The following is a 26,831-nucleotide window of genomic DNA, read 5'->3' as shown; positions in this document are numbered from 1 at the left end:
GGGCCCGCGGTTGTGCGTGTGAGGGCGGGCATGTGTATGTGAACTGGTAAATGTGTGTAAGAGTGTCTGTTTATGGTTATGTATATGTAGGGAGGGAGAGCGTCTGGATGTGGCCGTGTGCTCATGTACTTTTGTCTTTGCCTAACTGTATGTATTGTATAATTCTAAGGGATTGTTTGTGTGTATGCATAAGCATTTTTGTGTGTCTGTTTGTGTGTGTGTGTGTGCGTGCGCGCATGCATGCCATCAAGGACTAAGCTGGTATTTAATTCTCTAATTCAATGCCAAGTTGATTAAAACAAACTGCTGCAGCCCCTTGTATTTTTCACACTCCTTCTTACAAGACCCGCTTTCGTTTTTTTCTGTCCTTGTTTGTTTGGTTGCTCCCATAGGTATTTTTCAGAAATGAGATTTGATTATGGCAATTTATTACCGCCAAGCTGATACTTTGAGTAGAGCAATGGCAGGCACGCTTCAGAAGGACGGAATTGAAATGTGTGCGCACAGACACAGACACACACGCACGCTCATAACAAGGTGCCAGAGTGCAGTGTGTACATAATAGTGTTTGAAATGGTGATGCATGAGCCTGTTAACCAGCTGGCTACTGATAAAAGGCCTGGGCCATGTCCCGAAAACACACACACACACACACATACACACACATATGCACATGTGCACACATGCACGCAAAATTACCTACTTTCTGTCCTGATCTAATATCTTCTAACACATTCTATTCTCTAATGTTCTCACTTTTCTTTCCTTTTTATCGTCTTCTGACTTTTCTCTCTCTTTCCTGCCTTTCCTTTTTTTATTTTGTTTGTTGGTACTTTTATTTGAATGTTACAAGACTAGTTGCAAAAATTGGATTCACAAATGCCAACTTGTTCAGCCCACTGTTTAAAATGTAAATAGAAAATAGATTTACTTTCTCCACAACTTTTTTGTAATCAGTGTCAGATTCTTTATAACTGTATATATTAGGAAACATACACAGAGTCCTAGGGCTGCAACTAACAATTATTTTCATTGTCAACTAATATGACAATTATTTTATCAATTAATCAGTTAGTTGTCTGGTGTATAAAATGGTTTAAAATGTTGGTTAGTGTGTCCCAAAGCCCAAGATGACATTCTTAAATATCTAATTTTGTCTACAACCTGAAGATATTTGAGATAGATAATGGATATACAATATAGAGAAGTAAAGAAACCTGAAAATATTCATTCATAAGAAGTTGGAATTAGAGAATTTTGATGTTTTTTTCTTTAAAAATTACTCAAACCAATTAATCGATTATCAAAATAGTTGGCCATTAATTTACCAGACAACTAATCGATTAATTGTTGCAGCTGTACAGAGAACAATACATCAAAGCATTGTTAGGGTTGTAAGCACCATTCTGTCAGCCTGTGTATTTACCACCAACACACTCAGACATGCACACACCTCAACACACACACACGCACGCACAGACACATATCTTCACTGCACTATTATGAAATATGATCTATGGAGAGAAATACATTCATATCTATAAAATCATTAAAGTGGGCAGACCAGGGAAAATGCCAAGTGTCTGCCGCACACGGAGCAGGACACACGCTTACACAGACACACACACTTGGCCATGTGCGCTGACACTACATGTACAGGTTTTGCTCTCACGCATGTATGTTGCTCGCACACACAGTCACACCCACCCACATACGAACACACGCTCGCTCATAAACGGCTATGACGACTGCGTTGCCCCCAGGCATCCATTTAGGGACAGATTGCCTGTCATGGAATACGTATGGCATATTCAAATAAGCCCTGCTCTCTCACACTGCATATCATAGTTTAACTAGCCTTGTAGCCGAGCACTTCTGCTGTAGCCATAAAACCTCCCATAGTATGATCAGATACAGTGTTTATTATTATACAAAAGTAATGAATAGACAAAAATAATTTAAGAAATAATAATTTGCCATAATGCCTGAATAAAATGCTGGGCTGACAGATGAAACCCTAAATTCAACATAAATAAGTGAATGCATGAATGAATAAAGAGCAATAACTGAATGGAAACTGTTAATCGGTTCATTTTACATGCTTTACAGCATAGCTCCTTTTGCCTTGAAAATATTGACAGATATTCAATATTTAGTATGGAACGTCTTGAATGTTCACCGTTAACTTGTTCCTTAACTGTATTTTTACCCTCTGAAATTTCTTAAATTTTAACAAAGCAAAACCTTGTGAGAATGATTATTTCTAGAAAGATTATTTTATAGTTTTTTTTAAAAAACGGGAAAAAAAAGTCTGTCTTTAAAGCCAAGGTTTTCTCATGAACATTATTTTTATATTCCTCTATCCATCTTTCCATCCCTCCATCCCCTCTTTTTCTTTCCCTCCATTCTTTTCTTGTAGTTGCTTAATTTATTTATTTTCCCGCTCAGTGAAATTAAGTGTTTGGCCTTAGGTGAGTGATCCATCATATGTAGAGGGCCTGGCCCTAATGATGGCAGTTTTATACACTCACCCACCATTTCTATCACTCTCTCTCTCACACACACGCACGCACACACACACACACACACACACACACACACACGCCTGTGAATAGAGAGAGGCTAAACGCTGGTTGTTGAACAAACAAGCATCAATTCTCTTTATTCCTATTTCCTTTATTCATGTTTCCTTCCAGATTCCTTCCTTACTTCCTCAACATTTGTGTAAATTTACTCTCTCTTTCTTTCATTCTTTCTTTCCCTCCAGGTTTTTCTTGTGACCGCTGTGAGTTTGGTTATTGGAACCTGTCCCACCCAGACGGCTGCATCCCATGTGACTGTGACCCCTTGGGCTCCCTCAGCCCATTCTGTGAGCCTGAGGGGGGCCAGTGTGAATGTAAGCCCGGGGTGGGGGGGCAGCGCTGTGACTCTTGTGGCAGGGGTTCATATGGTTTAAGACTGGAGGGATCCTGTGCCCCCTGCAACTGCTCACAAGAAGGGACAGTACCCGGGACAGACTGTGATCCTCAAACAGGACAGTGTGTCTGTAAGGCAAGTCAACAAGTATACCTTATCTTTTCTTTTTTATGATATTTTTATTACTTTTTACATACTATGATGTAGAGGTGTAACAATTCACTCATGCATCCGATGCATCGGACTTTAATGTGCAAGCTTTGAGTGCATCGGTTCAGACGGCCTGTGTCAATAAAAAGCTGAACATGAATCGGAAACAAATCGTTGCAGCACTTTTGTATCAATACATCTCATTAGGACACACATTAATATGAAAGAGAACAGCAGATCATCTTACTGCAAAAATACTGATATTTTAAACAGTTTTAAAGTTTTTTCACAGAGTCTCATTTAGGGTTCAGTATCTCATTTACACATGAGACTCATAATAAGATGTTAACGCCACTGTAATGTCTCCTTCTCTCTGACTCTCCTGGTACTATATCTAGTAAAACTATTAGGATTTCTTTTTGCAACTAACAGCACTCTACAAATGTAGCATTAATTGAATCAAAATGTAAAGATTCCCACTTTGCATTGTCTTGTATTGCATCATATCAAATCATATCATGACAGGACTGAATCATATCAAACCGAATCGTCGGCCATTTAAAAATGTCAAAGATGTATCGTATCATTGAACATGTATCGAGATACGTATCAAATCAGTCTCAGTCAGTGAGATACACACCCATACTATGATGTCAGCCATAGGTGAATTTGTTGTATGCGCGATTAGCAAAGACCAACTCCCTTCACTAGCTTGCAGTGACATTTATGCGTAGTATAGTATAGTAAATATAGGTACATAGTATACTCATTGAAAATTCTCAACAAACATAATTATGATCTTTGGAGTTATGGTCTGAATGCAGAGAAAATTATAGAGCATCGTACAGGACAGGAAAAGTGGTCAGAGTGGTCAGTTTGAATTTCTTAATTTTTTTTTTTCATCTATCAAAAAGCAAAATATATAGGAATAGGAAAATATTGATAGCCAAAAGAAAAACATGACATGGGTGTCTGAGTTTGTAAATTCACTAGTAACTCCAAGGTGGCCACTGATTCAAAATAAATAAATAAATAAAATAAACATGATAAAATAAACATGATAAAATAAACATGGGAGATTAACAATACCAGTGGCAGAACCAGAAGGTAAAGATAAATATGTTGTGTTAAAAACAGATGAACTGATGCTTGTGTAGGCCTTTGGGGTCACTCTGATAGTTTGAGTTATGACACTTCATTCATAGTTCATCCGGCACAAGGACTCATCTTTCTTCTTCCACCCATCTTTTCTGCACTATGCGTCCCTCTTTCTCTCCCTCCTGTCCGTCTTCCTACTATCATTTCGTTCGTCTTTAGGAACATGTGGAAGGACGTCTTTGCAACTCTTGTCGTCATGGTTACCACACCCTGGAGCAGCGGAACTCCCTGGGCTGTCTGCCGTGTGCGTGTGACACCCGTGGCACTGTGCCAGAGGGTGTGTGTGATATGTGGACCGGACAGTGCCCGTGCCGAGAGGGGGTGGAGGGCGCCCAATGTACCAACTGTGCCCTCAACTACTACAACAGGAGTTTACACCTCGGAAGTAAGAGAACACAGAGTCACTTTAGAGATGGCATAGTTACTGTAATTGAAATAAAACTAATGTAACTAATGGGCGTGCACAGACACATGCAGTGCAATAATTATATCATGTAAGGATTTTTGTCTGAAGAGATATTTTGTTTATGTTCTTTCATGTTCTTGTGCTGATTTGCAGGTAGTGACAGTTTGGGAGAAAACTTGTAAATGTATTGTGCTCTCTGTTGTTGTTTTGTATTCCATCAGCAGGTTTGTCTCAGGGCTGTGTACCGTGTGTCTGTGACCCCAGAGGAACAGTGCCAGGGTCAGTGTGTGACAGCACCACAGGGCAGTGTGTTTGTATCCCTACACGCTATGGACAGGACTGCAGCGGCTGCCGACCGGGTGAGTCCGTTCGGAATAATGGATAGATGGATGGATCATATATAGATTAAAAAGTTTAGTGTTTAAGACTTACAGGATTTATTAGCAGAATATGTTGGAAATCGAATATTAGTTTCAAAAGTTTTTTCATTTGTTACACTGCCATGTTTCTACAGTAGCCCAGAACAGACAAACCAAAAACTGGCTCTAGATATGGCCTTTTGTGTTGTTCATGATAGATGCCACTAAAGCCTACACAGGTCCTTTAAAGAGTGACTGGATAAATTAAGTGAATAGGTTACTGGCCAAAGGTCAGACAAGCCAAAAAATGGTAGAGAATGGTAGGGGAAAATGGTCAGCAAGAACTCCAAACCTTTAGTGTTCCCGTGTGTGTGTGTGTGTGTTGGCACGTGCCGTCTGCCAGATCTCCACTCAGTGATTGTCCCCTTTGTGCCAGGTCTCAACAACAGCACCATAGAGGGGAAAGATTGCTTTTTCTCACTCATCTCACTTTGATTTTTGTGTGTGCATTACCTCATGAATTTCTCTGTGTGTGTATTGGTGTGTGTGGTCAGTCTCATGGGATGAGAGGTAACAGCTGTTGCATTGTGTCAGTAATGGAGGAGGGCTAACAACATCGTCAGGTTTACTGTAACACAAGTTGTGAATGGATGTATTGATGGAAGGATGTTAAAAAAAAGTTACAGAGGACAGAGGATAATATGTATCTCACAAATTCCCCAAAAATCAAATATAGGCATTATTATTAATTATTAATATTCATTGTTTTTATTCAATTGCATTTGCCAAGCTCTATTTCTACAAATTGTTCCTTATGATTTCTTAAACTGCCAATCTGTGACATGGTATAAATGCCACTGAGAATTCTCTGTTGAGGCGGCTAAATAGAATATCTAATTTGTTTATTAGCTGCCATTAGAAAAATAAACTGAATTGATTTATACTTTAGAGCCTGAAGTGCTTAAAGTAACCTCACACACTTATTGGCTTTGTGTTAAATGCTGTTATACATAAATGGCAAACAACAGTCCCTAATGCTTATTAGGAGGAGCATCAAGTGTCTCAAAATTCTAACAGGCTGTCGTCCTCATTCACTATTTGCTATATAATAGAGCTGCAATGATCAATCGATTATTAATCGAACTAACCAACTGTTCTGATAATTGATTAATTTGTGTGAAGAATTTTTGAAGAAAGAAAAGTCAAAATTCTCTGATTCCAACTTCTTAAATGTGAATATTTTCTGATTTCTTTACTCCTTTACAAGAGGAAAATTAATATCTTTGAGATGTAGACAAAACAAGACATTTGAGGACACAACCTTGGGCATTAGGAAACGCTGATTTTTCACCATTTTCTGAAACTTTATAGACCAAACAACTAATCTATTAATTGAGAAAATAAATGACAGATTAATGGACAATGAAAATAATATTTAGTTGCGGCCGTACTATAGAAGGAACACTTTAACTCAATATTATTATAATCAGATCTTGTCAAAAAGACAACAGTTTAGACACAATTTAGAATAAGCACCATATATGATGGCTTGTTCATACTTATAATGCATATGCAGTACTTTCAGTCTACGACATAGCATATAATTTATTTATATAGTGCTGCAGGGAGGACTTTTTATATGCCAGCCCAGAAGCTGGCATTGTTCTTTTTCTCTTCACAAAAAGCCAATTGGATTTTTCCACTGGATTTTGGATTAGAGCAGAAAAAGAGCTCTGTGGCTAACAAAATACTATGTTTTTGCTACTTTTTTAGCAACTGCCTTTTTTTAAAACACATAAAAGCTACCCAAAAACCCTTTCAACAAACCAGTTGACATCAAGACAAGCAAACCAGAGTTGCACATATGCTCACTCATTTCTGGGTTTTAGAACTCATTTCTGCAGCATTTTATAGCGAACACTGATGAATTTTAGATGCAGCCACATACGAAATTTGTGTCATTTAATATGAAACTTTTGCAGACCACAACCTGAGCATAAAGCAGCCGATATTTTGAGTTAAGTTAATATGTACGTACAAGTATGATATTTAAAGCATGTAATGGTAAAGAGGTGTAAACTCATACAAATAATTACAAAAAGAAGCAACAACCCTGCTGGCAGTACCGACCCCACACAGATGACCTGCTCTTGGGATCCTTGATGGTCCCCCCATCCTGCTTTACTTCGAGTACGTGGCAGACATACTACCAGCAGTTTACCCATCCCTTTTCTCCCATGCTTTCCATTAGTACAACCTCCCAACCTCCACCCTGATTTTGTTGTCTCTCTCATGTTGTTCTGTTATCTTGCAATAGAAAATACAAATAAAGGCAATAGCAAAGGAAGGAAGGTGAAATGAAAGAAGTATAGACAGAAGAATACACTTGTAGGCAGATGAAAAGATTAATAAAGTGATAGACAAAGCAATCAGATTTTACTTACTCAATTTTACTTAATTTTATGTTTGTCTCTAGGCTTCTACCTCTCTCCAGATCAGAGCATGTGTGCAGAGTGTGACTGCCATCCCATGGGAGCATCGCAGCGTGGTTGTGAGAGCCAGACTGGACAGTGTGTGTGTGCCCATCCCTCAGTGGGAGGGCGACGCTGTGACCAGTGTCGTGAGATGTTCTTTGGATTCAACCCTGGCCTGGGCAGGTAACCCACATAAAGTCAATCACACACACATGGATGAACACCATATCTGTAGGTTGCATGTCCTGTAAAGCCATTAATTGCACTACTTGCATGTACACACACACACACGCGCGCACGTAGCTACACGTCTGAGCAGTGAGCACACACACCAGCAGGTGCAGTCTCTGTAAAGACAGTTTACAGATTGGTTGGCAGACATATGACTTACACGAGTTAAAAGCTGCTTTGACCTTTACCGCTCATGTCTCTACCTGCAGGCTATCTCACACACACAACTTAAAACACACATACACAAATGTAACTATGCACATTACACCCGGTGCAATTCTGGTACGCACACACACCAAGTTCCTCTCAACAGGGTGTCATAGCAGATAGATGATCCACAGACTGTTTGACTAGTGGTCCACTGTGTGTGTGTGTGTGTGTGTGTGTGTGTGTGTGTGTGTGTGTGTGTGTGTGTGTGTTAGCTGACCTTGCCTGATAGCTATATTCCCCAGTGTTCAGGCTGTGGCTGAGATCTCCTCACAGCAGCAAGGGATGGGATGATGGAAGGATAGAGAAAATACAACAGAGTGATAACAAGTTTATTTTACAAAGAGATTAAGAAAGGAGAGAAGAAAAAGAAGAAGAAAAGAGTAGGATAATTAGAATATGAGAGAGAAATAGCTGGGATAAAGACAGAAAAAGATAAGAAAAGGTGGTCAGAGGCATAGATCAAGCATTAATTTATAGTTTATACCAGTGCCGCAATATTGTACCTCTGTCTCTCTCTATCTTTACTTTTTCCTGTCTTATTTTATTTCTTTGTGCTGTAAAAATGACAAAGTCTTCGGTTATTACTGCTGAATGCTTATCCTGTGCCCAGAGTCGCTCCATAATAAGGATTTCTTCATCTAAATGTCATCAAGTAATTTATCCTCCCCCTTCAATCAATAGGCTTTACACAAATGAATTTACACACACAAATTGATGTGTGAGCAGTTGGCTGAAGATATATTCCTGTGTCTCTGTGTATCACCACGGAGAACCGGGTTGGAGAAATGCTGACCATTGTTGCCTTCATCACAGGAAAATATGATGGGAATTCTCTCTGGAGTGATTAAGTATCGACACATTCACTTACGCACATAATTTTGTTTTGAGTGATTACATATATTCAAATAGTCTAAAACCTATATTAACATAAAATGTGTGTTGTAGTAAGTAAATACAGAATGCAATGATGAGAAAAATCATTTTCTACCTATATTCAATTGAATACAGTACAAAGACAACACATTTAATAGTCAAACTGATAAACTTAATTCTGAATTTGATGCCTGCATCATGTTCCAAAAACGTTTGGACAGGGGTATGTTTACCACTGTGAGCTTTCTTTTAACAACACTTAAGTGTTTGGGAAGTGAGGACACTAATTGCTGATGTTTTGGAAAAGAAATTATTTCCCATTCTTGCTTGATTTACAAGTATGACTTTAGGTTCACAACAGCCTGGAATCTTTTTTTGTTGTATTCTGTGATTCATAGTGCACCATGCTTTTTCAATGGGAGACAGGTCTAGACTGCAGGCAGGAACTCTTTTACTGTGAAGCCACACGGTTGTAACATATGCAGAATGTGCAGGAACATCTCTAAAAAAGATGCCGTTTGGATGACAGCGTATATTGCTCCAAAACCTATATGTACATTTTAGCACCAATGAGACCATCACAGATGCTGGCTTTGACTTTTGCACTGGTAACAATCTGAATCGTCCTTCTCCTCTTTTACCCAGAGGACATGACATCTTTACCTTGCAAGCCAGCTGGATTCACAAGCTCACAAGGTCATGCCAGAATCAGGCTTCAAGTTATTCATTTGTGTCCACTCCCAAAGTGGTGCAGCCAGTCAGTGTCCTAGAAGGAACTACTGGCAGCTACAGGCATGGTTTTAGGTGTGACGACAGCGAGAAGAGTTTGTGGAAGCAACTCATCTTGAACAAACAATGGCGGCTCCTGAAGAGATTAGCGTAGATACTGGAATAGCATCAGTCAAAAAACAGCACTGAAGGCTTTTCTCAATGGAAAAGATGTTTTCTTTCTTTTCCTGACCAGCTTCGTTAAGAGTTTGATCTGAGTGGTCGAAGATGGCCTGTGTTAAATGTGATATACATATTTTTCATCGAATCAGTGCCCTTTTCCAAATAGTTTCCAAGGACGACTTCCCAGATGTTTCTGTGTAACAACGTGCCCTATCAGGTTACCGTCGTCCATGATTTTGGAGAAAAAATGTGCATTTGTCAAGTCACAGCACACTTCTCCCCTTTCAATCAGTTCATCTTAGATGAGCTTGGGCCCAGCGAAGTCAGCGGCGTTTCCAGATGTTGTTGATATATGGTTTCATTTTGCATTGTAGAGTCTTAACTTGTATTTTTAGATGCAGCAATGAAGTGTGTTCATTGTCAGTGGTTTATCAACATGTTCCTGAGCCCATGTAGAGATATCCTTTTTTCAGTCATGTGGGTTTTTTTTATGCTTGCTGGCTGAGGTCACAGGCATTTAATGTCGGTTTCTGAATCTTTCAGTGATATTATGGATTGTAGATGGTGAAATCCCTAATTTCCTTCATCCTTCCTTTGCCCACACAGTGAACCTCACCCCATCCTTGCTTGTGGACAACTGAGTCTGTAAAGGATGTCCCTTCCATATCCAGTCATGATACTGTCACCTGTTACCTGTTTACCTGTGAAATGTGCCAAACAGGTGTTTTTTGCAAAGTGTGGCAGGCATCAAATTCAGAATGAGTATTTGCAAAAACAGTTGTCAGTTTGAACATTATAAAATCCTGTCTTTGTAGTGTTTTCAACTGAAGAGAGTTCAGGAATGATTTGCAAATCTTTGCACTCTTTTTCTGTTCACATTTTACACAATGTCCCATCTTTTTTGGAATTGGAGTTTGTACATGACACATGACGGTGTTGTGTCAATTCGCTCGCAATTCCTCGCATGTCACTGTTAAATGCTTGTTTGTATTAGCATGCTATATCTCACTAGATACACACAAATTACTCTCTTTCACACACATACTGTACTCTGAGGTTGATAAAAAAGAGAGAATGGGTGTGATGTTAGTGTTTTCTTTCTCCTTGGGAATGGAGTGAAGGTCGAGTCACTATGGCATTTGTGAGTATGTGTGTATTTGTGCTTTGTGTGTTTTTGAGTGTTGGTGTCTGTGTGTGTGTGCGAGCACCAGTTGACAGGACAAATTTGCGGCTCGTTAAGAGGCTGTGGCTTTTCACATAGCAATAAAGAAGGTGTAGCGGTATGTGTGTGTGCGTGCGTGCGTGTGCATGGGGGTGTATGGAGTTTATTCAGTGCTATTCTGTGTGTGTGTGTGTGTGTGTGTGTGTGTGTGTGTGTGTGTGTGTGTGTGTGTGTGTGTGTGTGTGTGTGTGTGTGCGTGCAAATGTGAGATGTGAGCCAAACATCTTCCAACAAGCAGACTGTGTTGCACATGTGACCATGTGTGTGTCTGTGTGTGCGTGTGACTGTGTGTAAAGGTGTGAGGTAGCTGGCCGGATGATCACCCGCTGCCCAGCCCCAGTGAGGGTAACACCACACTGGTGACCCAGACACATACACCGTCAGACACACACATACACACACACACACACACACACACACACACACAGTTGCAAGTGACAAGTCTGAGGGGAATGCAGTTTCTGTGAAGTTAGTTTCACAGCTAGAGGGTGGTGGTGGGTGGGATAGACGGTAGCAAGGGTCTCCCTCACAGTGTTAAGGTGAAGACCCAACACCTTTCAGATACACACATACTCTCTCTCTCTCTCTCTCTCTCACTCACACACACACACACACACACACACACACACACAGTTGCAAGTTATCTTTGAACATTTGCACACTAATGCATTATCTTTCTCTATTTTTGGCCCACCACCCACATCCAAGCAATAACATTTACTTCACCACCCGTGACTAAGGCAATACAGTGTGTCTCTGTGGTGATTGATTTATAAACCCCTACAAACCTCATAGGAAGTCTATAGTTTGTTTAAAAGAAACATTAGCTCTTCAAATGACTTGCATTGCAATTCCTCTTTATATTCTATAGGTTTTGTGCGTGTATTTAATTTGTACTGTGTGTTAAAGAAGAACAGTAATTTATCACAACTCAGTTTGATGTTGATGTTGTTTTCAAGCAGCTTGAACAAATTAATGGTCTTTAATCTTAATGAAATCATGGTCTTTTTTTGTTTGTTTGTCTGCTTGACCAGATGCCAGCCTTGTGCATGTGACCTGATGGGCAGTGTCAACGGTTCATGTCATCCAGACTCAGGGGTGTGTATGTGTAAGCTGCTGGTAACTGGAGACAAGTGTGATGTATGTCAAGCTGAAGCAAGTCATTTCAACCTTGAGAACCCCTTTGGCTGCAGTAAAGGTTTGTTTTATATGCTAACACACAAGCACAAATCCACACACTGACTTAAATGCTAACTGTTTTCCCCAGTTTTTAGTCTTTATGCTAAGCTAAGCTAACCAGCCACTGACTGCAACTTCATAGTTATCATACAGACTCTTGACAAGAAGGCAAATAAGTGTACTGTTGACGTATTTCATAGGAGGTGGCTTGCTGATTTATTGTTGACTCTAAGAGCGCAATTTCACACAGTCAGCATGGTCTAATTGTAAACCATTTGTCCCTGTAAAATGAAATTATTTAATTTATTTAGTCATTTTTTTTTCTCTCTGTCTATCACTGTTTACTTCTGTCAATATGTTTGTCTCTCTGTGCAGCACCCTCCCAGCAACCTGCACCAGTAGGTTTTGCTCTCAGTTATTCTTCCATTCAGCTCTCTTGGCATCCACCTGACTCCCCAAATTCAAACAGACTTAACTACACACTCATCAGGGATGGACAGTCAGTGCATATCATCAAAAGTTATTATCCTTTCAGTGAGTATCCACACTCTTTCTTACTATTTCAGATACACATGAAATCAACATCGTTTTCCTTTGATTAAATCTCCTACTACCCTAAACTCATTTCCCATCTTACGCTTTTCTTCTTCTCTCTTATCTAAAGGTCCTGAATCGTTTGAAGACACTGATTTGTTTCCCTACACCAACTACTCTTACTGGCTCATAACAGCTAATGTGGCTGGTGTGACAATAAGTGCATCAGCATCATACCAAACTTTAGGCGCACCGCCTGAAGCAGAACAGCTTCATTTAAACCTTGTGGGACGACCTGGTCCGGCCACTGCTAGCTTTAACTGGAGCACACCACGAAATGACACGGGCCCAGTGGAAAGGTGAGTAAGGAGGGAAAGGAGGGGATGACTTGGAGACAGAGAACCCTGTACTCTAGTCAGCATAGAGGCAGAAACTACAAATAAACATTCACTACACTCCAACTTGAAGTTTTCAAAGTGAGAAACAATCTTCAGTTGCTCTACCTATAATCTATGTTGTGGTTCTGACTGCTGATTACTGAAACTGAGGAGAAAAGTGAGCTGAGCCAATGCTAACAGGTGGAGTTAAAACATGTTACCACCGATTGGTCAGAGAAAATCAAGAGTCGTCTTGTCGTCCGCTCTCTGATATAGGATTTCCCAAGCTCCTGTCTTTTTTCAGCAGTCTTTTATCTTGCTGCCTGCACCCTTATCCTGTTTTTGTAATAAACAACCATGTACAAAGAAGAAAGAAAATAAAACGTGTGTGTAGAGAAAGTGAGAGAGCAAGCAGCAAAAAAGTGATGGCGAATACAAGCAGAGGAGAGGAAAAGTAGCAGTCAGTTGTCAATCTGGCAGTAAATGTAGAGAATAGGTTCCCAGATTGTCAGATAACTTTCTTAAGACCAAGAAAGGTCTTGCCTGTTGTTTCACAACTGCTGGAAAAGTGAAAGCGGTTAGCCCTGAGGCCCCCTAAACAACCCTGCCTACATTTAAGGGTACTAAACTGTGCCTGGTGGAAATGCAAAACAGATCTAGTTTTTTAGGTAGATGCAGATAGAGGCCCATTAATAATTATAGGAGAAGAGAGAGATGGAGAACATAAGATCTAGAGAGCAACCAAGTGAAGGACTTGTGGGTACAGGAGGCGAAAAAAGTACTCTTTGCTGGAGGCCAATGAGGAATCAAAGGATGCGCAGAATCCTCAGTTGATGTGGAGTTTAGTTGAAAAGGGGAATGAGTGGAAGGAAGAAAGGAAAACCATTTTATTTGTCTCAAAGCCAGTTTACCTTGGGGTGCTAGAAATGTTGAATTTATGGAATATGGAAAATGTGGATATAACTGGATTTGGGAGTATCAGTAAGTGGTATGATAGAGGAGGATAATCAGTGAAGTCATGTAACTTTTATAAAGTATGAAGTAATTTTTTTATTATTTTAGGGGCATTTTTCCAGAAAAGTGGGAGGCGAGAGGGTAATGACCTGCAACAGTAGCCTGTTTACATGGTACATGTCTTAGCCCCTGCACCCTCATGACATCCCAGCGTTAGTTTTTAACTGAAGCACATCACAAAACCATGTGGCCTAGTAGAGGGATAGGGGACAGGAAAATTAAGAGATGAATTGATTATCACATCTTTTTTGTCTCCTGCAGGTTTGTGTTATCCTCCATGGAGTCATCTAGTGGAGCAGAGTCAGTTATTCACTACACAGGCTTATCTACAGAGGCTGTAGCAAGTGGTCTAAAGCCCTTCACCGAGTACACTGCAATACTGGAGGTAGGTGGAGCAAACAACCAGTGTTTTTGAGCCTGCAGAGTCTCATTCCCGATAAAAAGATTAATATGTGAAGAAACTGTATTAGGGCTGAGCGATATGGACAAAATAAAATATTGCAATATTAATATTGTCAACCAAATGCTTTGATTTTGACATCGGAGGAAAACTATATGTGGCTATAAGTGCTTTCACAAAATATTAATGCAATGAGATTTTTGATAAATAATTAGAATTAATGTGGATAAAACGGCTAAGTGGGTAAAGTCAAAAAATAGAACAGTCTGGTTAGTTATATAATGCTTTCCAAAATCTAAGACAATGTCTAGTCTAATATCATGATACTGATACTGTATCATCAAAAGATTACAGCAAGTGTACTTGAATTTTTGACCAAAGTTTTCAGCATGTACAGCCTACAAAATAATAATGAAATATTCTAACTTTGTCTTCAGGCGTGCTCCTCTGGTGGATGTACCTCTACTCCTCCACTGTCTTTTCTGACGGCCTCTGCCCCCCCACAAAACCAGCCCACACCCACAGTCACTGCTACAGGACCTCATACACTGCATGCTTCCTGGGAGCCCCCCAGTCAGCCAAATGGTAGGTACATACACATGCATACTGTACAATTCATGTAACTTGTAGGGATTTAATGCAGAACAACATGCACAAATATGTACTGTGCACGCATCATGTATGTGTGTTTATTATAAGTATATTACAATTACATGGCTTAACAAATATATAAATTATTAATGTCCATGTCAGAATTAATCATACAGTTGAATAATTTCACATACGACACACGTTTAAATAACATGAAACACAGCCTAGTAGCATGGCTTTTAGGCCTTTGTTACTGAAGAAATACGAGAATCAACTAACACCACTACACACACACGCAGAAATACGCACTGAACTGGAACTGCCTTTGGTAAATCCAGAGAGCTTTGTAATGGCTCTAAGGCTCAGTGTCATACAAAGCCCCGTAACCTGGGTTTCTCTTTCTGTTTGTGTCTTTCGTTTTTTTCTCTCTCTGTTAATCTGTTACCCTCCCAGTTTCATAAAAAGCCTTGTTTCATGTGTTTCTCTGTCTTCTTCCATGATTTTCTCTATCATCAGTTCATACTTTAAAGAATAATTGATATTGCTCTCAATTGTTTAAAAATTACAATACCAGTACCTTTTTTTTTTTTTAAGATTATTTTTTGGGCTTTTGCCTTTAATCATAGTGACAGCTGAAGACATGACAGGAAAGGGGGGTGAAGAGAGAAGGCAAATGGGCCGCAGGCGGGAGCCGAACCAGCGGCCGCTGCAGAGGACCAACAGCCTCAGCACATGGGGCGCACGCCCCACCAACTGAGCTATAGTAGCACAGTGTATGGCTGGTTGGCATTATTGCTAACCCCTTCTCAGTTCTGATTTGCAAATATGGAGTGTCTCATAGAAGCCCATTTTTATTTTTGTTAATGTCATCTGCCCTCAGCTTTTCAGCACGACCTTTCCTTGTCATAGACATTAAAGACAGTTTAGATTTTATTATTAAAATATCATTCACAGACATCAAAGATAGAAAAATATCATTAGTGCTGTAATTAATACATCAGTATCAATTGTTGCTAATGTTGAATGGTCAGAGGAATAGATACACCAGCAAATGATTGGATAACACAAGGTCTATTATTTATTCTCCATTTTCCAACATTTGATGAATTTAGTAAAGACGGTTGTCAGTAGTTCAGCAAAGTCAACAAGAATGTTAATGTTAGTATTTTGCTGCCTTAAAGCTAGTTTCATGTAAACTGCTGTTATAGGAAGTACTTTATATGCACTCTATTTATAATAGAGGGGAGAGAGAAGGAGGAGACAGGATTAAAAAATAATGCGAGTTAAGGAATAAAGACTGTCATGGATGTAAAGGAAAGGAAAAGAATAAAAAGAGCAGGGTAAAGAGAGGGGTCTTATAACAAAGGTTATATGTTAAGCTCCCCCATATTATTTGATTTTTTTTGTCTTTTATACTTAAAACAACATTTGGACACTCATCTATTCCATAGTGTGTCTGTAAGTCTCTCATTGTGTTTTGCTGCTGCCTGCTCTGTCCTCATTCTAACCCAGCTCTGTCATTTTCCTATTAACAAGTGGAATAGAACATGAGAGATTAGGACAATAGCCTGGTTTCCACTAGAGAGCTAAACAGGACTAGCCAGGACTTAGTCATTATCAGCCTGTTTTCTACGACAGGGCCAAGCACTGGCCAGGGCTTTCTCATTATTTGTGGTATTAGATTTTCCTCAAAACAACATTACTGTATTGAAAAAAAGTACAAATTTAAGCATCCTGTTGTCAATAGGGATAAGTATTAAGCAGGGCTGCAGTTTCTAATACACACTTGATGCTGTGATTCTTTTATCATAAACAGGCTGAATTGGCACTGGGACACTAATTCAATAAAAAGAGTTGAGCTGGCGTAAAAAAGAAAACTGGTGCTCTGTTTCCCTGACAGTTCCTGTCACTGCAATTGTTGCTTCCTTTTTCATTTCAGAAACAAGTGTTTAGTAAGGATTTCTTTCACTGAAAAACGTAAACACTCTACTAATCTCTTGCACTCTCCAACTTTTTCTAAACTATTTTGTTTCCTGCACAGGTGTCATCACGAGGTATGAGGTCTTTCTGCGTGGACCAGTGGAATCGCAGAACAGAACAAGTCCTAGTGTTGAGAAGAGAGTGTTCTTCAGCTCTGGTTGGCTGGATCCAAGTGAGGTCTCAGAAGCACAGCCAGCCAACAGGAGCACAGTCTCACCCCCTGAGAGCAGTGCCATTGTAGAAGGTCTGCAGGCGTTCTCCACCTACCAGATTAGAGTTGTGAGCATCAATGTGGCCGGAAGTGTCGCATCAGGATGGACCACAGCACGCACCATGGAGGGAGGTCTGTATAACCATGGTTACACTTAGCTTAGATGTGTTGTTTGTAATCCACATTCAAAGAAATAACCTATGTAAATCAACTTAATCTTCAAATTTCGGTGTATTTAGGTAACTATGTAGGTAGTAGGGCTGTGTTGATATCTTAATTAGTCTTTTACCAACAGTGATTCACCATCAAACAAAGTCAAACAACTTCATAGTCAACAGAAAGGTCACTGGGCTTTCCCCATAGACAACAAGCACACAGTTATTATCTATTGGTTTTTTTCTCATAGATAATAAATCTGTGTTTGTTTGTTTTTCTTTGAGTGCTGTGAAAGAACAGACTCTTTGCCAGTTGGCAACCATCATCGCTGAATTGTGAGGCCAACGTGGAAGCTGGAGTTTCTCCCCTGACCATTAGATGTTGGCTTCATAAAAATCCTGTACTACGTCCATCTTTCTATTCATAAAACACCAAGGTCTCATCTGAAATTTAAAGTAAATACTTTTTACTTTATACTAGAAGTAAAGGCCTAAATCTTACTTCTTATTTTACTTAATGTAAATCTGGTAAGCTGTGGTTGTTTCTTGGTGGTAAGGTGGGTAGGTAGATGCACTGTACAAAAAACTCATAATATTAAGTGTCTTAACTTTTTTTTTTGTTTCAAATCAAACTCAGACTTTTAGGTTTTGAAATAAGATAGAAAAAAGCTTCTCAACCTATACACATTTATTGAGACTGATTTATTGAGTTTTAGACACAAAACAAAATGTGTCTAAAAAAATGTTGAGTAAATTCATTGAAGTGAAGTGAAAGTACATAATGGTTAATAATTTCATTTGTTATAATGGCAACTGCTTACTTTTCAAGCACCCAAATAATGACAAATTGGACTGACAGCTTAGTGTGAACAAATTTTGAAATACAGATTTTTGGGGGTTCCTAAAAAGATTTATCTTTATCTGAGGAACTAAGTAAATTATCTCAACAGTTGATTATAAATCGGCAAAACCTGTTTTATTTCTAAACATAAGAGTTTGAATTAAAACAATAAAATGTGAAGCCAGTTGCTTTGAAATCTTTACAGCGTGAGTCAGCAGGCAAGTCAGTAGGGAGGTGAATCAGAAACATTAGTAAATGTCTGTTGCTGTAATCTGAATGATAAATTTGATTTCTGTGTTGCTTAGCGTCAGAAATTTTTGCCAAAATTTTAGCATGTGAATGATGTAGTGTTGCAGTCAACATGGAGGTGGTTGGCCTTTCCTCGGGCAGAAGAATGCAGCAAGTTGTGGACAAAAAAAGTATTAAACTGATTTAATGTGAGCAATTTGAGATCTGAGTATCTACCACAATGTAATCAAGAGACGTTCCGGTCAAAATCCATCCACCAGACAACTTTGCTTATGAATGAATAAAAATAAATTGTATTGAATAAAAAATGCATTCATTTGTCAAAAGGAATGAAGAGAAAGGAAGTAGGGAATGAGGGACGAAATAAAAACTGCATGTGGGGGAGGGGAAACTCATTAAGGTATTTGAATTTCAAATAGATGATATGGCTCATTAGGACTAAACGGTTGCCTCCAACATCACTCTAAGCTATGTGTCTGGATAACAAGCATATGATAACACCATTTTAAATGTGGAGTGTGTGTCAGTGTTTGTGCACGTAGTTGTGCTGGTTAGAAAGAAAGAATATGGTTATGTCTGCGAAGAAATCACATTTCACAGCATATTTCACAGCTTGATGCCATCAACAGTACAATAAAAGAATCCGCCTCTCTAATCTGTCATGTAATAGTGGCTCTCACAACCGTAGAATTACAGAATATTTAAATCCATTAAATCCACATAATATCCACTAAGTCTCAATTTTAAACATATGACTAAATTTGTATTTTATTTTTAATTAACTTAGTATAAAAGTTCATGTTAATATATTTGTTTACTAGTTTAAACTTTTACATCTCATCAGCTTCTCATGTTATAGTGTCAAACACACAAATTGATAAGAGAAAATACATCTTTTTAGACTCAACAGTGATTTTTGATAATCAAAATGTATAATTCATTGTAGAAGCTAATTAAACAGATATTAATCTGAATGCAACCAGTGATTTGAGTCATATTCTCAGTTTTTCAGTTTAAAGTAAACTGGCTTACCCTGTTGTCATTGTTTCTTTGACTGTACTGATTAATATGCACATTTTTATCTATACCGTACTGAATACAAGCGATGGCACTATGGGAAATGTAGCAATTAGTGACTAAAGTTGAAGACAAGGCACGTTGACATGCATGGGTGCATCAGTGTGGTGATTTACAAAGCTTTATTAATTCCTGGAGATGTACAGTGATGTAAGTGTTGAATTTTCCTTTAAGATTTTTAAATGATCAATGTGAAATCTTACATGACTTGAATGTTTTAATCATTTATTATTAAAACCCCAGAACATCATAATAAATTTTAGCGAAAGTGTCCATTCATTGACGTGAGAAACACTGTGGTGAACTTTAGAACTGCAGATTTGGTTTAAATGTTTTCAGCAGGAAAAGAAGTTTATATTAATGATCCATTATCAATTATAAGTCATAATTTTTGATGATAAACCATTTTCACATCTTACATGTCTTTTATTCCCATTATGACATCAATGAACAGTAACAAGTTAGCTCTGAAACAATCCCACCTGATGCCAACAGAAGGCAGCAGTCATGTGATTGATGTGCTGGGCAAGCTTTACCAGTTTAATCTGGTTTTAACTGGTTTTAGCAGTGCGCAAAACAAACTGTTCTGAATTGCAGTTTGTAGCAAACTTCATCTAAGCTTAACATTTTCATATACTGCTGAAAGCAGCGGAGGAATTACTGGCTGAGTATTATCCATGTGACTGTTAGAAGTGTTAATCATATGTATAAAGTTTTGGAAGAGGATGTTAGAAATCATTGTTAAATAACCTTGCTAACCTACCTCTGGGTCAATCTGCTAGCTGAGCCATTTTGCCGTTAAACATTAAAATCTTTCATATGTATACATATGTATGTAAATATACTAGTTAAAGAAGCATAAATTAGGGAGTATACGTTTGTTTAAGGACATTATGTACACCCTTGTATGCAAAAAATGTGAAGTGCTGAAGGGAGCAGTTAATGTTATCTTCATTTATGTATCTTTGGGGTTCTATATTAGTTAATGCAAGAGATTAGCATTACTAAATAAGAAACTTGTACACTATGAATAGTTTATTCTTTGAATTGGTGGTTGCAAAAGCTGTGTAAAGAAATTGCTTATGGTATGCTGGGTTCTGCTATCATTTGCGTGAATGTTAGTGAATTAACATCGCCTCCTAACCCTTTTTATGTGTTCTCAAAATGCTGAGATATATTTTATAATTATAATATTTAATGACTTGTTAATATTACTTATTATTATTAACATAATTATTGTTTCCTCCGACACATCAGTACCTCAAAAAATATTTAATTAACAAATATGTACAAATGATTTATGATTAGTTAATGATTAGCTCATCATTAACAAATGGATCAATATGTGTGATATGTATATTTTCATGTGTACACTGTATGTTTGTGTGTGTGCCATTTTTCCAGTCCCAGAGTTGATGGCTCCTCCAGAAGTGTCTGCACTGTCATCCACCAGTCTCAAAGTTGCATGGAGCTCCACTGAGGGCCAAGGGATCATCGCAAGAGGACAGGTCACAGAATATCGTGTCAATTTGCTCACTGAACAGACCAGCAATCCCTATGCTCCTCCGCTTATTAGTCAGGTAGGACATACACACTCACACATGCCCTTGCACATAATGAGCAGGACAGCTGCAAAACTTTTAAGCTTATCTGTAACCTACAGATGTTGTGAAAATTGCACCTTAGGTTTTTTTTTTTTGGTAAATCCTGTTGGATTAGTTTGTCCTCAGTACAACTAATGTTCACCATGCTTTTGTTGTGTAGAAACTGCTCTCACCTGCAGTAATAGAGAATGAAACTTGTAAATGAACCAACATTTTAACTGGCCAGACAGTTTAATGAATTGCACTTGGTTTGATGCAGTGCATGTGTGAGCACTTTGAAATCTTAGCACTGATACCTTACCAGATTATGTTTAATTAAACATGGTAGCAGGACTCAGCTTAAAGCCGCAGTAGGTAGACAACTGGAAAACGATTGATTTTTGAGTCTCATCTGAGTTAGGTTTTGTTTTCTGTGTCCTCAGCCTCTCCCACTAGATGGGCAGCATGCCCTTCATGAGCACAAGCAGTTTAAGAGGCTATCGTGAGCGAGCACAGACCGGCAGTCATCAGCTGTGTGTAATAAAACCAACACCTGACAGTAAAAAACACAGACAGAGGAGAGAAACTACATTTAAAAACATAAAGATTCAGTGTGAAGATACAGAAGTACTGAGAGCTGAACATAAAGAGACTTTTAAAAACATCTCTCTCTGCTCTCCTGCACACATGAGCTCAGTATCACAACACTCGTTTGTTGGAGGGAGACAGAAAGGAGGCTGACCACCATTGGGCCAAAGTCAGTGTGACATGACCGCAGCCCGCTCGGAGTCGTGGTTCATGGCTCGCCACAATATAAGTGGTCATAAAAATGCAACTTAGCGGAAACACGGTTTGATTCGCATGGCCAAAAATGTCAGTACAAAAGCACAGTGTCCGTAATTGTGCCATTCACTCACCCTGTAAACAGTGCGGTCAGCTCCTCCGTGGTGCTGCTGCTCACAGGTTTACAAGCAAACATGAAGATAAATCCGCTTTATAATCCCAAAAGTTTAAAAAACAAACTCTGAGCTCTCATCTGGCTGGTCAACACGTCCGTAATTGTTTCCTGAATCGCTGCTGCAGAGAGGCTGAGAGGCAGGAGTAAAAATAAATCCACATTTTCATCTCAAAAGTTTCAAAAACAAACGCTCTCATCTGGCTGGTTCGCGGCTCCATGATTTCTTTGTTGTTGCTGCAGAAGGTTGAAGCAGGAGTGAAGATAAATCCTCTTTTTAATCCAAAACGTTTGAAACATACACTCTGAGCTCCTCTTCTACCAGTAAAATAGCCAGCATCATAGCAACTCTGGTGTTTTGTTCCTCCAGAAGCGCCAGTTTGCCGACCCTGTCTTGCAGAGCTCCCCGGCTCTGAACAGCTGTTTGTCAGCTCTGTGTCTCAGCTCCGCTCGGTCCTCTCGGCACTCGGCAAAGCTCGATACACACGAATGAACACAACTGAAGGTGAACTCAGAAGTAATGGAGTGAGCCAACAAACTTCTGGGTTAAGCATGTTGCTCATTAGGCTCTTTTCTTTTTATTATAATGCTGTTTTATAGCGACTTCTCTTACTAGTGCAGCTGCGTATGCATGTTCCCTCGGTGAGACCCTGAATCAATGACAGAAACAACTGCCCAGGTCCTAAAAGGCCTGTAATTGGTTTAAGTCTGCCGTCACGGGGCAGATGCTCTAAATGCTGAAAACAGAGCCATTGAGCAGGTGCAGAAGTCTAGTTCTCTCTCAGAACACCTGATTTACAATATGCTGAAAGGTTTGTATGACATTTTTTTTCTCAATTATACCTAAACAATGTTGCCTACTGGAGCTTTAACTTTTTTCCCCAACAGCTGTCCCAAATTCTACTTTTAGCTGTCCCAGACTTTACAACCATTGCCATCCCTCCCACACCCCACCCACACACACACACACACACACACACACACACACACACACACACACACACACATCTCTGTTCTGTTTCTCTTTCCCTTTACAAGGATTAAGGTCAGTTTCCTGTTTGTCTCTCTTTTTCAGGTCTTGCACAGGGTAGGACCATCATCACCGTCTGTTTATGTAGTGACAGGACTGAGGCCTTACCACGTGTACAACTTCACTGTTACACTCTGCACAAAGACAGGTTGCATAACCAGTCTGCCAAGCACAGGACAGACCCTACCAGCAGGTAAAACAAAAAGAGATGCACACAAACACACATGGATGCAGACAAACATTAACACACGTACATATGGCAATGCAACAATAAGCCACAGGGAAATTCTGACATAACGAATATATTGTCTGTGTATGTACAGTATCTAAAGATAATAGCAGCTTAGTTGCATACTGTGTATGGCTGGGCACTGTTAAAAAAATTATGATACCAATACCAGCACCCTTAAAGGGACAGTTCACCACAAAAAGAGTAGAATGCATGTATTTTTTCACAGGAGAAGTTTTAATACTACTTGGTACTGGATTATATCCGTTGGTACCTTAAAGGTATAGAGTACCGACACCCAGCCCTTATATTGTATGTAGTATTGAATCATTAGTGTGTGGTATTTTCCTCATAACAACTGCAACATGAGCCTCTGAGATATGCACACACGCATCCAAAAGCACACAGTCAGTCAGTCACTGGGCACTTGAGTGGCGACAGCATTGGTCGTGTTAACCAGAGGGGATATTCATGGCGCACCGCAGTAAAAACAATTTACTGTTAATTTCAAGGAGAAAAATGTGGTGGAGCGCACACTTCCTGCTGGCCATGAATCAAACGCACACACACAGAGTTACAGGAGCACACACACAATGTCTCCGTCTCTCTCTCTCTCTCTCTCTCCTCTCTCATTTAGATTTATAACTATTATGGACGTAGAATGAATTAGCTGTGTTTAATAACTCAGGCACAAATCTATGGGACTGAGATGAGCACTAATTGATCAGTACACACAGACACACACACACACACACACACACACACACAGACACAGGATTTTTATTCAGTGTCTTCATCTGTCTGTTTCTCTCTGTCCGTCTGTTGCTTTCTCACTTTTTCACTCAATCCATCCGTCACTTCTGTCTCTACCTGGCACTTTCACTTGAACACAAAATAGCACATGGCAGCAGAGGAACATGAATCACTCTGCAATATACATATTGCAAACACACGCACACTTGACCCTCAAACACACTTTTCCATCTGTTCACTCATGGTTTCTACTCTTCCTGCTCATTTTATGTTTTTTTATGTTTTGTTTTTGGTTTGTTTATCCCTTTAGGTGAGTAGACAATGGGTGCTCTGAGTCGTTGTGAAAAAAAAAAAAACCTTTCATCTATAAATACTTGCTCAGGGATTTGAGCTTTTGAACATACTCTAAACAGCTACATCTGTTGACATAGCGAATATTTTCATTTCATACAATTCTCAAAAAGTCCTTCCTTGTTTTTATTGTGATGAATGATACTTCATATTGTAATCGGTGGACTTTTTAAATGTATTTTTAATGGCTACATCTGTTGACACAGCGACAATGTTTATTTCAAGTGATTCCAAAGACTTCACTTGACTGTAATACAGTACAATACAATATGGCTTATTGTACCCAGTTGACTTTTGAATGTATTTTTAACAGCCACATCTGTTGCCACCATTTTGTTTCATCCAACACCAAAGATGTCCCTTGTTTCAACTATAAGAAATGATAATGGCATATGCCGTTTGGCAGATTTTTTTTTTTTTTTTTTAATCTCAAAACAATTTGCATAGCATGAGCTATTCCACTGGGTGTTGAGCTTCTCCATCACTCATATTACTTTTTCTCATTCAGTTCAAAACTGTCGTCTAGAGAGTTCACACAATCCATTGAATATAATAATTTTTAGAACATAATCTAAGCTTTTGGGAGCTGTGTACCCCCTTAGTGTTGAATTAAAACTGTTTCTCTTCTGTTACCAATCAACAGTGAGGAACAAATGAGGTGTAAAAAAAAGATGACAGAAAAGCTGTTCCTTTTATTGTTTATTTGTTTTTGTGACCATTAATGTAACCAGTTAAATGTGTTGTATGAGGATATTTGAACTTTTATAAACAATTCATTTACATTTTAATACCATACAAGGTTTGCATACTCTTGCTCATTTCTACAGTTAATTAGGTATTAGACAACCATATTATAAAGTTTTTTTGTTTGTTTTGTTTTGTTTTGTTTTTGTACAGTGTTTAACTTTTCTCTAATGTGGATTTTCACGGGCAGGTTCATCTGAATTTGTCTGGTCATTGTTGTACTATACATGTTTAATTTAATTTAAATTTAGCTAAAATTCACAGAGCTGAATGTATTATGATAAATATGTTATATGTAATCTTACTACTCTCAACATATTTTAGTCTCTTCGCCCCCCATTTTTTATTAAAATCTGAAGGAAAAACTGCCCAAAAATTCTTTCAACGTGGTTTCAAATGGTAATTCACAGAAATGACATGAACATTGTGATACGTCCTGAATGAAACTCTGTTTGTGGAGGAAATCATCGTACTGTGGCTCTCCTGGTAAGGTGCACTTGAGTGTGGTACTGATGCACTGATAAATCTGCCACACATAAGACTGGGCCATTAGAGTCAGCTACCATCTGCTGTAAGTGAGCAGACAGCATCTGCGAAACCACTGGAGTTACACCAAAGCACATGACTGAACATTAGCACGCACACTGAGCCAGACGTAACGACACAAGCAGAGAGCGCTCTGTCCATGTGTGTGGATACATTCATGATTGTTTCAACGTGTGTGTCTTTCCACAAAGTTATCGATCACGACGTAAACTGAGTGGCTAATCAGGGGCTGATGGTGATGTTTTATGTATCCTACATCCATAAAGGCTTGTTCTACAAGACATACACAGAGAGAGACATACACACACACACACTCACACTGTAACACCACTCAACAGAACAGGAACTTTATTGATTTACGCATAATTGGCCTGAGGCCCTTCTTGAGGAGAGAAATATGCATGGCAAGGGATCGCCATGTCAATAAGTGGTGTGCTTGTGTGCGTGGTGTAACTGTACGCTAAGAGCCTGTTAAGACATGTCAGTCGCTGTAAAAACAGAAAACACACACACATGCACAATTGCTCCTGGGAGCTGGCCCATGATTTAGCTGCTTCATTACCATGTCGGCAGCTAAAATTAACCTTTCTGGTGGACTGTTAACCTTGTGTGTGTGAGTGTACGTGTGTGTGTGTTTGAGCACACGCATGATAAGGCAAGTGGCTTTTGTCAAACTGAATGTGTCATAGTGTTAAATACATTTCAGTGAATTAACAAGCAGATACAATAAATTAATACATGACATACGATAAATACTGGACAGCACATTAGAATCTTATTGATCACCAGGGAGGAAAACTTGTGCAATAATATTTTCGTAATTTTATCCAAAATCAGTGCCAGTGACACTCTTACAGATGTTCACTACACACTTGTAAAACTTGTAAAGTTTCAACAAGTTCTGACAGCACACAAAGAATACTTTTACTACATTAATATGTTAGGGCAGCCCAAAAAAATCACAAAATTACAGCTATTTATACCATATGACTACAAAATGTGGTAGGAAAAAGAAACGAGAAGAAGGAAATAGAGAAGGAATGGTCTGATTGGGTGCAACTGACAGTGTTCCCCTGGACAACAACTTGCATAAAGTTGCAGTTATTGGAGTGTAATAATAGATTCTGTAACATTAAATAGCA

General features: G+C 39.0%; 1 protein-coding gene across 1 annotated transcript in view; it reads left to right on the top strand.

The window, feature by feature from the left end:
• ush2a (Usher syndrome 2A (autosomal recessive, mild)) overlaps nt 1-26,831 on the top strand; it is a 247,658-nt gene that overhangs the window by 51,692 nt on the left and 169,135 nt on the right. The window contains exons 15-26 of the mRNA XM_084719301.1: nt 2,768-3,051; nt 4,384-4,609; nt 4,852-4,989; nt 7,466-7,646; nt 11,925-12,088; nt 12,445-12,603; nt 12,734-12,962; nt 14,256-14,379; nt 14,832-14,979; nt 17,027-17,308; nt 20,903-21,078; nt 23,112-23,259. Coding sequence (XP_084575427.1) covers nt 2,768-3,051; nt 4,384-4,609; nt 4,852-4,989; nt 7,466-7,646; nt 11,925-12,088; nt 12,445-12,603; nt 12,734-12,962; nt 14,256-14,379; nt 14,832-14,979; nt 17,027-17,308; nt 20,903-21,078; nt 23,112-23,259 — 2,259 coding nt within the window. The remainder of the gene's footprint in view (nt 1-2,767; nt 3,052-4,383; nt 4,610-4,851; nt 4,990-7,465; nt 7,647-11,924; nt 12,089-12,444; nt 12,604-12,733; nt 12,963-14,255; nt 14,380-14,831; nt 14,980-17,026; nt 17,309-20,902; nt 21,079-23,111; nt 23,260-26,831) is intronic.

The sequence above is a fragment of the Lutjanus erythropterus genome, chromosome 1 (assembly GCF_056507025.1).
Source record: "Lutjanus erythropterus isolate fLutEry1 chromosome 1, fLutEry1.hap2, whole genome shotgun sequence".
Lineage (NCBI taxonomy): Eukaryota > Metazoa > Chordata > Actinopteri > Lutjaniformes > Lutjanidae > Lutjanus > Lutjanus erythropterus.
This window is presented reverse-complemented; position numbering and strand designations above follow the sequence as displayed.